We start from the raw sequence: 12,786 nt of genomic DNA, 5'->3' as shown, positions 1-12,786 counted from the left end.
TGTATGTATATATATGTATGTATGTATGTATATGTATAATCTGCCATATATGGTCATTGGTATAACCTAGAGATGCCATGAGGGACCATATTTCTCAGCATCTGATGGATGTGAAAAGTGAAAGACAGGATAAAATACTCTAAAAACATTAAATATTTGAATGACCTTTAAAGTTTCATTTCTTAAATTAAAAAGGCCTGAAGCAACTATGAAGAATATTAAGATTTAACTGAGTTGTGGGTACATGGATGTTTATTATATTCTCCCTACTTTTCAATTAACTTGAAATATTTCAAAAGAAAAATATGTAAGAGCAATTATAAAGAGTGAACAACCTGATGTGTTAAATTTCAAGGGTTTAAGTTTCTGCTAGTACTATCAAATTGACCTGTAGATGTCTCTATGACAGAGATATGAAGTTGACAAGCAGATCAGAGATTAAGGTTATGGGAGGATGTTCAGGAGATAGTGTATTGAGAAGTAGCTCTGGAGTCAGGCTACTTGGACTTGAATCCTGGATCTATTGTTTGGCACTGAGACTTTGAATAAGATACTTGGCCTTCTTGAACCTGAGTTTCTTTAACTTCAGATTCTATGAGTGTTTCCTTATAGTAGTAGTAAATACATGAAAGTGTCTAGGGCAGTACCTATCACAGAGTAGACATTCAGTAAATGTTGGCTTTTTTTGTTACTACCAATAACATCATTAGTGTGATAGTAGGAAAACCTATGAATGTATTGTTGAACATTTCCATTAAGTGGAAATGCCGGAAAAACCTGGACAATGCTGTTACTCAGTAAAAGGCAGGATTAGAGAGAGTTATAGTAAGGGAGAGAACAGGATTCTTCAGAGAAGTAAAGAAGCATAGTGTTGTGGAAATCAAAAGAGAAGGCTTTAGCAAGATGGTAGCGGTGTTAGGTGCATCAGAAAGATTCTTTGAATCAGAAGTCATTGGGAATCTTAGAGAGGATTCTATCCATGTCATTATAAAGATGGCTCAGGAAAATACATAGGCTAGTATGTGCAAACAACTTGTTTAAAAAATCTAACTATAACTTAAAGAAAATATGTCAGGATATTGAAAATTGGAAGATGGTAAGTGATATATTGTCTTCCTTTTACTTGCATGTATATTTTTCCTGTTTTCTACATTGAGAATGTAGTACATCTAAAATTTTTAATTTTTGAATGAAAGAGAAATATGTCCAGAGTTGATGCCTGGTTTAGGCACAAGGCCAAGCAAAGGTTTCTTCAAGCTAATGGTAACTTAATTATTGCACAAAGATTACCCATGAAGGGAACGAATAAAAGAACAATTCCAATAGTAAAATGGGGTCCAATTGGAATAGGTCTGATTAGCTTAGTTGTAAAAAGATGCATCTTTCTCTGTGTCTTCAGAGAATGAATGGAAAGGCAAATAGAGAAATAAAGATAGAGAAATATGTCTATTATAGAATAATCTTATATAATCTTAACTTCATTCAGACTGTCTCTCTATCAAGCTTCTACCATACATTTATATATATTTAAAATATTCATTTTCCCTGAACTTTTATAAATACTGCTAGAGGTTTTCACTAATTACCTCCAAATTAAATGTTAATGAAATCTTAGATTTACAGAGTGTTTTGTAAGCTGGGAATTTTTTCAGTTAGAATCATACACAGTTGCTTAATAGTGGTCACATAAATAAATTAGAGCTTTAGTTCTCTTTCTTGTAAACAAAGTGAAGGTAGGTAATCCAAGACTGTTTTTTGTGCCCACCTGGGCCCTTAGCTCTGTTTTCATGCACTGTCATTCCTAACATGTGGCTTCCATCTTCAAAGTCACTTCATGCTAACAAAGTGACTCTTCGGGATGTCAGATTCATTTTTCCATTGGGGAGGAAGAGGGAGCATGCCTCTTCCCAACTGAGTCAGTCTCTTGAAATTCCAATTAGAATCCTCACCTAATAACTTTGGTTTCTATTGCACTGGTCACCACCATCAGCAAGAGAGGCTAAGAAACAGCAATTTTCTCAAGGCTCATTGCTAAAATGTGCTAACAGCACAAGGATATGTTACCAATGAAAAAGGAAGAATGGCTATCTGCCAAGGGAGTATTCAGCAGAAGATAAAATTCCATTTAGAAAGAAGATGTCAATCATACCTGTCAAGCCATGCTGATAGACCAAGAGATGTTGTTAGTGTATGTGATAGATTCAAACCAGTAGCTTCCTTGGCAAAAGTAAACTGGCTGTAGTATACGCAGAATGATTTCCTTAAGATTGATTTGCAAGTGATTTTTCAGGTCATTCTAGAAGCTACTCAGCACTTAATAGTTTATAGCCACACAACCTTTAAATTTTGCTTCCATTTTCATTCTGTTGGTTGTATCATTTAATTTTTTTCTGTAGATGTGGGTATAATTTATGTTCTTAGTTCTACCAGCAATGCTGACAGAATATATTTGGGAGAAGATGTTTTCCACTCAGACTGATAGAAACTGGTCATCTAAGGTTTTGCTTTTGTAAGTAAGATTCTACAAGTAGAAGTCAATGTGCAGTGTCATTCTTATGCCAGAGATTTTAAAACACCATTTCCATTCAAGGATGCATTGTGATAAAGGCTCTATTTTGTTTTTCCTTTGTTACACAGTATTTCTTGATTTCTTTTTTTTTCTAGTGACTAATTTAAACCAAATATAAAAGTGCTCATTGTTAAAAACTGTATCTTTGTGAAGGAATTTTAAAATTCATTTCTTATTGATGGTGTAATTGATATTTTAAAATTTGATGTTTCAACTTAATAGATATAATTATTTTCTTGTCCATCATTTTCCATTCATATTCAAACATTAAAAGAAATCTTCTGACATGCGTATTTGTCTCCCTTGAGACTTGAACTCCAAAATTTGATTTTTTTTTTTTATTTTTTATTTTTTGGTAATTTGGATGAATGAAGTTTCTTACCACAAATTTGGACTAAATAATAGTAATGCAAGCCAATAAATTTTCTTTTCTTTCCTCTAGGTATAGAAGCCTTAAGCATTTTAACTACGATGTCTGCCAGAGTTGTTTCTTTTCGGGTCGAACAGCAAAAGGTCACAAATTACATTACCCAATGGTGGAATATTGTATACCTGTGAGTACTAACCCACTGTTTTGTTTTTGATACATTGCCATTGAATTAACTAATATCTAAAATGTTATTGTTTATTTAGACTTAATCTTTTTTGAAAAAATATCACTTTGAAGATTATATTTTTTGTTTTAAGTAAACTCGTTTATGTTGAATTAATTAGTGCAGAAAAAAATACTAACTTTTTTTAACATCTATGTTTTGATTTTAAACTTTTTTGGTAGCAAATTCTTTTAAGAGCTGATACTGACCTGCATTGAAAATGATACTATGTAATGAAAAATCATGTTTCTTTTAGACATATTTATGCTTTCATAGTTAAATACTATATTCATATTAGCAAAAATACAGAAAATGGAGATATTAAAAATATAATTCCTAATTATAGCTCCTATATAAACTACCCTCTAATTTTTCCATGTCTCTGGTTTTAAGATTCTATTCATATTTATATTTATATTTATATATTTTGTTCCTGATATTTTTTACTCGACATTCCATTTTGTCACACAGTATAATTTTTTTTTAGTCACAAAATTTTTAATTGAGTGAATTACTACATTTTACCTAACCATTCCCTTAAATTTGGATATTTCGTTTATTTTCAATTTTGTGATGTTATAAATAACACTTTTACAAGTATCTTTGTGAAGGTAGCTCATTCCAGATATTATATAAATTACATTGCAATAGAATAAAGCACTATAAGTAGGTTATTTGAGTCAATGAATATGAGTATTTTTTATGGTCAAATACTTGATGTCAAGGTTTTTTTTCAAAAGAGGTTTATCCCACTTTACATTATTATCACACTTTGTTAAAGTTTCAATTTTACTATAGCCCCACCAGCATTGGATATAAGTTCTTGTTTTTCCTTTGATTTACAACTATTTTTTCTTGAAGTTATCCTCATGTTCTATTAATAGCTATTCTTTTACTTCCTTCCAAATAGTGCCCAAATGTATTCATCAAGCTGTCTATTTTCTTTGGTTTAGGGAATTGAGTTACTTGTTTGGATCATAAATTGACAGCAGGGCTGCAATACTTATAAAAGATATACATATAAATCTCACACTCATAGGTATCTTATCTCAAATAAATAAGTGCCCTATGTATGGAGAAGAAATCTCTAGAAAATATTGCTGAAATATAATGGAGGAAGTGCCCATACCATGTAATAGCTTTAACCAGGAAAAAGAAATCTCCCTAAGAAAATTTGTGAGACAACATTTATTACTATTATTAACTTATTTATTCACCCAACAAATTAATATTGAACATTTTGTAGGTGTCAGGCCCTCTTGTCAAAGATAAACAAAACCAGACACTAGTTAAAATGGTAAGGACAGATTTTAATCAATAATACACAGATTATGCACATATACTTCTATTTGTACAGAGGTGACTGGGTGTTTTCAGGAGGGAATAGACTGGGGAAACAAAAGACGGACTTGAGCAGAGGCAAGAAGGTAAAAACTGACCCAGCATTGGTCAGCATCAGTTCTATCAGACCAGCTGTGTCTGTGAGCTGGCAATTGTCAAGAGTTAGGATTCTACCATTCCAGAAAGACTGGGAGACAGGGGCCCTATCCTTCCTGATGATTACACTTCAGAGAAATGACTTTCGGGTCCTTGAGAAAGACACCCCTGAGTTGTTGGAGATACATACACATCTCAAAGGGACAGAGGAAGGATTCCCCATTGTAAGCCCTTTTTAGTAAATGTCCTAAGAAAGAGTGAGCAGGGACCTGTCTTCAGGTGTTGGCTAGAGCGAACAGTAAATTCTTTTGGCAGCTTAGAGTTTGTTTTTCAGGCCGACGCTTTAAGAGGGCAGATGCCTTAATGATCCCCTTTTTTAGGGTAATCTAGGGATGTGGCCTTGAACTGTTAGGAATTATGTTCATGTTTGTTCAAGTTTTTTAATGGAGAAGTGGGTGGAAGGGGATGGACAAAATGATTTGTGCTGAAAATTTGCAGTTTTTATAGGTCAAGGCTTCAGTAAAGAACAGAGCTTACTGGAGGCCAACACAAATTTGGTCAAGGAGAGAATCCTTGTCAGTCGTTTCAGCTCTGATAATGTATCATAGTATACCCAGAAAGACAAGATTGTGGACTTTCCTGCTACTCTCCCTTTAGGAGGAAGAATGTGTGAGAATGAACAAGGAAACAAATAAATGAGGTTATTATAGATTGCAGTAAGTGCCTTTAAGGAAATGAGTATATAATGAGATAGAATGATTAGAAGGAACACTTTAGATAAAGAAATCAGTAAGGTTTGTCTGAGCTGACATTTGAGTTGAGATCAAAGTTTGAGGGAAATTCAGGCCTGTAAAGAACTAGTAGAAGCATATTTCAGAAAGAAGAAACAGAACATACAGTGGTGTGAGATGGGAAAAAGGTTAGCGTGATTGGGCTACAGAAAGTGGAGCCTGTTCCCCAAGGGGCACGTGGAAAGGAGCACTGGCTACACAACTGGAAGTGCCCAGTGCATAATGAAACTGGGGGGGGGCCCCTTGTTTAACAATTATTAAGACTTTCAAAGTGGCAACATCAGAGCAGTAAATCAAGTTCAAGGCCCTTCTGATTGTAGGGCCGTGTGCAACTGCATAGGTCCAATATATTTGAAGCCCACCCTGAGACTGGGAAAGAGGTGGGTATAACCAGGGAACAGAAAGAAACCGGGACAAATTTGACGAAAGAGAAACAATAGTAGGAGATGGAATTAAAAAGAAAGGCAACTATCAGATTGTATAGAACCCCGGGGATCATTGTAAGGAATTTGGATTGGGGAAAAATATCATAGTAATATTTACATGAGTAGCTATTATAGAAATTTAGAAAGCTGATTATAAAATGCTAGTATCAAAATATCATCAAGTAAATATATGTTGTTATAGTAAAGATATATAAAATTACTCTTTTTCTTGGTCTTAAACATATAATAATTCTTAATCGCTTTACAAAACACCCAAACAATTTGAAACCCACATATCTTCATCAGTTGTCATCCAGTGGGTCCATGCTTAAGAATCACTGATACACGTTTGAATTCCACTCTCCAACTACCAATTTTAAATGAAATCTGTAAGTTACCCAAAACTGTTCTTGTTGCATAGTCTTTCAAAAGTCACTGTTACCATTTCCAAGATTGCAGCTTATCCTGCATTATACAAGGATAGCTTCATTTTTCAAGATATCCTTTGCCCATTTCTGAGGCTTTGTAGTGATCTTATCAACAGCCTACTTATAAATCATCTGTATGACAAGTCACTTTCTGCATTTGACCCTACAACTTTTTGTAAAATAACTAGAAGTATATATTAATTGAATCTTTAAAAAGATGCTTGCATTTAATAGCAATGAATGACCTGATTTAACTGCTTTCTGAAATTTCTTTCTTTTCGCCCACATTCTTTACATTTGCTCTACTGCTTTATTTATGGTTCATCCATCTTTTACTCAACATTTCCTAAAGTCATTTCATGTCTGCCTTAGAAAATGAACTCAAGTGTGGATTTGTTCAGTACAGTGGTAATAAGCACCACTTGAGTGTTAAATGGATCAGACTTTTCCATATGGACCTTGATGTTTACATTCCTCAGAATGTGTCTCCCTTTTTGGTTAAGAAGATGCTCCAGTCACCTTACTGACTTCATCTCTTTCCTTTTCAAAGTCCTTTACAGCTGACTCTGAATGTTTCTGTTTTTAAGAGCTTTCTGCAATTTGGAAACCTTATTTTAAATCCACAATGCACCCTAAATATTTTGCCAATATATCTGCTTATGATTTATGGTAATGTTTGCCTTTAGCTGTAAGAAGACTAATGGTATATAAATGAAATATCATGACTCATGAAAGTGTTTTATGATATTGATAATTTATATATATATAAATTATCTGAAGAAATATAGCAGAATTTTTATTTCTCTAGGAAATGACTTTTTGTCTTATTTCCCCCTACTATTCTATAATCCAAATTTGTACATTTAAGAATTATTTCATTAGGCTTAATAAGAGTTGATCTTCAAGAGACAGCATGACACAGATGATATTTAATGCCTGTCATCATTCTGTCTCCATATGTCCAAATCCTACTTTCTCACAAAAACAGCTCACCTCCCACTTTGTGTGTGAAATCTCCCCCAGCTCCTCCAGTTTTACCCTCATCAAAGCACTTAGTTCAGAGGCCTCTGCCAATAGCCTCTACTTTACCAATTAACTTTTGATTCTATGTTCCCTTGTATCATTTTCTAACTATGTGGTGTTTTTGTCTTCTCAATTATCTTTTTACCTCCTTGAGGACTGGGATGACTTTTATACTTTTCTCCCTGTGTTAGTTAAATTTGCCTCATAAAAGCCAAATGAGCTCATATCTGAATTTATAAATACTAATTATAGAATATTAAAGCTGGAATTAAAGCTCTAAGAGATCATCTAACTTATCTTTATTTTGAAGAAAAAACTAAGTCTTAGAGAAGGTAAGTGGTTTGTGCAAAGTGGATGGCATGGATTTAGTGACTTAACTCCATTAGGGAAACACACACACACACACACACACACACACACACACACACAGTTGGAAAATAGGAGTTTATATATATATATATATCCTAGCTGGAATATTATGTTTGTTGAATACCCTTTTACATACCAGGCATTTTGCTAGGAGTTGGAAATACAGAGAAAATTTCATGAAGGAGAAAAAATACCTCTATGTGGAGAAATTCAAGACTGTAATTTTTTTTAGAATGATTAAAAATCAAGACAGTAGTCAATTTTTTTTTCATATTATCCATGCACCACATCTTTGAATTCAGGGATTATTTTTTGTAAATAAATAGTTATGTCTTATATTAAGATGTTCAGATTTAAATTTTTTTATTTATGATGATTTAATTTTGTGGTGAAAATTACCCTACTCAGATCTTTAAAATCATCTTTGTTGTAAGTAACCAAAATTTAATTCAAATGAGAAACATTTTTATATGTTAGGGTATATAAAAGATAGTGTGTGGTTTTGTTTTTTGAGATGAGATCTACTCTGTTAGTGAATTTCAAGTGTATTATCTGTAGCCACATGCTGTACATTAGGTCTCCAGAATTTATTTATCATATAACTGAAAGTTTATACCCTTTGACCAGTCTCTTCTCTTTTCCTCCACCTCCCAGCCCCTAGTAACCACCATTCTACTCTCTGCTACTATGAGCTTGACTTTTTTTTTTTTTTTAAGATTCCACATATAAGTGAGATCATGCAGTATTTGTCTTTCTGTATCTGGGTTATTTCACTTAGTATAATGTCCTCCAGACTCATCTAAGTCATTGCAAATAACAGGATTCCCTTTTTTTTTTATGACTGGATATATTTCACTGTATTTTCTTTATCCATTTATCTGTTACAGGATACTTAGGTTGATTCTGTATCTTGGCTATTGTGAATAATGCTGCAGTGCACTTAGGAGTATAAATATCTTTTGGAGATAATGATTTTATTTTCTTTGGATATGTATCCAGAAGTGGGATTACTGGATGATGCGATAGTTCTATTTTTAATTTTTAAAAGAACCTTTAGACTGTTTTTCATAATGACTGAACCAAAGATAGTTCTTCTTTAAATTAGAGAGTTCTTCTTTAAATTTCACATGATTTATAAAAGTTCATGCAATTGCCAACAGTGAGAGAGAACTGGATAGGGTTAAATACTAAGAAGAATGAAAAATGTTTAGAACAGCTACTAGGGTCAATCATGAGTCACACAGAGATGAGTAAACTGATTGCTACCTTGCCACAGGAGTGCAGCTGAGGTTAATTGGCAAGGATTTGTAGTTTATGACTCCATCATTGCTCAGCAGCTTTGGAATTAAAAGATGAAAAGTATATTTGAAGGCCAAGGGAGTGAAAAATTCAAAGGTGTTAATGATACTGTGGTTGATTTGAGGTATCCTCATGCTGAAGAAGTCTCGTGGTGGGATAAAGGGCTAGAGATCAAGATGATGGGGAAAGAAGAGGTTTATTTATCATATAAGAAGTGAGAAGAAGCGTCAGAAGATTCCAGTCAGTGAGAGATTTTTTCAAGTTAGAGATTTTGGACTAAAAGCTGTTTTAAGTTATGATGAGGCCTGGGGTATGGCCACACCCCAATGTGTGACTGAAGTAGGACACAGAAGGTTCTAGAAATGAGACGGCTTTTAGAAAGTCATCACTGCATCTCTAGAATTGAAGTGAAAGACAGGTGATAGCCCTGTCTGGCATTGTACCATCAAAGGAGAGGGGAAGGGCACATTGGCTTTACTTGATGAAGCTTAGGGGGAAAGGGTGTTTAGGAGAGAAAAAAAAATATTTTCTTCCCATCTTAGTTTCATAGTTGAGGCTCCTGTAACAAAAGATAGATTAACAAGAGAAGTGCATACAAATTGATTTAATATAAATTTTACATTACATGGAAGCCTTCATCAGGAAGAGAAGACCCAAAGAAACATGGAAGCCTGTGTATTTTTATGCTTAGGTTTGATGAAGAGTGGACAGTTGTGTAAAAGTATGATTGAATAAGAAGTTATGACCTAATGCTAATGAACTAGGGGAACTTAGCAAGGCCTGTTTGTTCGGATTCTTCTCTGTGTCCTCCTATCTTCAGTGATAAGGATGTTTCTTCCCTCCAGGAATAAGGAGGGCACCTCTTGATTAAGGGTCTTATGACCCTTTAGGTAAGAAGCGTGGGAGAAGGTCAGAGAGATCTTGCTACATCTGCTGTTCTCCTAATGTGCCATACTTGGAGGTAGTGTGTCCTGAACTCTCACCAAGTGTAAACATCCTTTTCTCTTGGTTTTTATGAAAGAGAGATTATACAGCCACCAACAAAAAAGATTATATGGGATATGGCATTATCCCGGGAGCATCAGGATTGATTCAAGGAGGTAGGTTGAAATAGTAATTATGAACAAGATGTAAGGGAATGTGTTAAAGAACACAGAATCCATTGTAATGGAGAAAGAAAGGTAGATAGGCTGTGTGCATATGGTGAGGTACAGTAACCCCATCCATGGAGAGAAAATGTGAAATAGAGCAAGGTAATGGAGGAAATAGTAAAAGGAAAGAAGGAGGAAATAAGCAAGGAAAGGTTAGCCAGGATGAAAGGTAGTTTGAGAGACATGTTTGCTCAGGGAGAAGAGACGGGATAGTTGCAGAATTTTGTAGTTTGAAAGGTCAACAGCATCAGCTACTTCCAGCATTTCAATTGCAAGGGTAGATTCATTGTCAGTGTCATAATTCAATTGCTGAGCTTTACATAGGACTAGTTTGTACTGGTAACTTTGATGAGTTTAGTGAGAAGAGGCGACGACAAGAAAAAAATACCTCGATGAGAAGCAGCTTATTAAATTAATACCACTCAAAAGAGATTTATATTGCAGGTTTTAAGCAAATACAGTTGTTTTTAAAGCAAGAGGTTCAAACGCATTCTTGTTAATATTGATTAACATATAGGGAAATACGCCAAAATTACATGTTTTCCATGAGAATCATATTTTCAGTGAGAAGAATTACAATTTTGTAGTAAAAAAATCGAATTTCTTTTTTAAGTTAAAAGATAAATTAAGCCTTTTTTAAATGAACTATATGCCATTGGCAAAAATAAAACTCACAGACAAAAACAAAAAACAAAAAGAACAAAGAAAAAAAATCTAGAAGCAATTGTTTTGACCAATCCTGTCCACCCCTGCCAACATCAATGTACTTCGTAAGACTATAAAAATCAAATGTTTTAAAAATGCTGATTCATTCTTTGGAAAGCTCTACCTTGAGTTAGGGAAGTTTGGTTTTTGGCAGTCTTGTCTCTTCAGATGTGATGTGGGGTGTTTGCCAATATACTGAAAACGCAGCATCACGGCTGTTTCTTTGACCTCAGCATCCTGAAGTGGTGTTTCAGCTTCTGCTCACCTTATGTTGTTTTCCCAGTAGGTCCAGTGCGTTTAGATTTGTCATTAGCTTTTAAGGTGAGGTTTGGGCAAAATCCATTTTACTTTGGATGACTTATCATACTACTGATTCTTGACTCCTTGGTGATTCTGCTAATGCTAACTTTTTTAGCTTCATATTTTTTCATTAGGACTTGAAAGTCTCTGAGCTTTTCTTACTGATTGCATCCTATCCATGGAATTCAAATGTGTCTGAATTTCAACTTGTTGAAATCATTGAAACTTAAATAAAAACTGAGAGATTGTTTTATAGTTTAAAAAAAAAAAAAACCTGTTAAGAATGTCTTTAAAATAAGGCTTGTGATAATGAAATGTACCGCTTAGCAGTATGCGTACACCAGTTGGGACTACTGATTTCTATATTTAAGAAGTAACTCTTGCTAATGAGGGTGCTGTTCAACAATGATTTTAGCACTTGTGCATGATCCAAATGATAATGTTTAATTATTCTGCTTCTGTGCCAAATGACTGTGTTTTTTTTAATATATAACCTTGATTTACCTCTTTGTAAGTCCTTGGTTTCCTCTGTATGTAACTTATTCGTATTTGTAATTAACAGTTTAAATCCACTGTTCAGAGCATTAAGGAATTAGTTAATACTGATATCTCAAGTTAAGAAGTGGCCCCCCAAAAAAATTGTTGGGAGAATTAAAACAAATATTTTTTGTTTTGTTTTGTTTCTTTTTTTGTGGTTCTTTATCTTGTTTTGTTTAAATTGTTTGGTAATTAGAAGTTATGTGTTACAGGATTTAGCTTATTTGGTAGCATTGTAAATAGTTTCCTTTTGTGTGCTGCTTTGTGGGTCTTCAGGGATAATAGAGTCCTTTGAGCTGATCTAGTAAAGCCGTTTATTCAAGGATCACTTGATTATGAATACTGGGGGGGTTAGCTTTTCTACATTCTAGATTCTTCTATACCTTATCCTTGCTGCTCCTTGTGATACATATTAGTGAAAAGGGAACTTTCAGCCATATATTAATGCTTTTGAAGTTCAGTAGTGCATAGACTTCAGCATAAAGTAAGATTATACACTTTGCAACATGAACAGGGACATATAGAAGGATACACATGCATTCATATAGAGATACACAAACTCAAGGAAAAGATACAGTAACTCTAAATTACGTCCCATGTGAAGTATCTATATTTGTTCTCTATCAAGGATAAAATGTCAAGAAAATTTAAAATTTCCTAACTGTATTTTGGTTGGTAAAATACAATCTCAAAAGTAAAAAATTATTTGATTTTGCCTTACAAGTGATTTTCTTTAGGGTTTTTCTTTAGGGTTTTGCTACAAATAGATGTATCATAGGGTAGATTTCATAGTTCAGTGATACTTTCCATATTTTATTCATTTATATTAGTTGGGGAACAAATAAAAAATTGATTAATTCTTATTATACAGGTAAATTTTCATTGTCTTACGGCTACTTAATAGCAATACAGTGGAGTAAAGTACATTTTCAGAATTCACATGCCCACTTGTCTGTGTAGGTTCAGTTCTAAAATGTTTTTCACAGTGAGTCACCATCATTAGCTTTCCAAAAATGACAGTTTGAAGGACAACCCTAATTTGTATATGTGAATTTTTATGTGCTTGTTGAAAATCAGTCCAGAGGCATCTGGGGAAGATGGTGGTAGCATGGCTTCAGAGTTTTTTCATATCTTTTGCCTTTGCCATTTTCCTTCCATT

General features: G+C 33.9%; 1 protein-coding gene across 16 annotated transcripts in view; it reads left to right on the top strand.

Annotated features, from left to right (window-relative positions):
* UTRN (utrophin) overlaps positions 1-12,786 on the top strand; it is a 590,704-nt gene that overhangs the window by 537,428 nt on the left and 40,490 nt on the right. For all 16 annotated transcript variants that reach the window (XM_021936868.2, XM_021936864.2, XM_021936872.2 and 13 more), the window contains one exon: positions 3,012-3,123. In XM_021936868.2, the coding sequence (XP_021792560.2) occupies positions 3,012-3,123 (112 nt within the window). The remainder of the gene's footprint in view (positions 1-3,011; positions 3,124-12,786) is intronic.

This window comes from Papio anubis, chromosome 6 (genome assembly GCF_008728515.1).
Source record: "Papio anubis isolate 15944 chromosome 6, Panubis1.0, whole genome shotgun sequence".
Taxonomy (NCBI): domain Eukaryota; kingdom Metazoa; phylum Chordata; class Mammalia; order Primates; family Cercopithecidae; genus Papio; species Papio anubis.
Note: the sequence above shows the minus strand (reverse complement) of the source record. Positions and strands in the feature narration are given on the sequence as shown.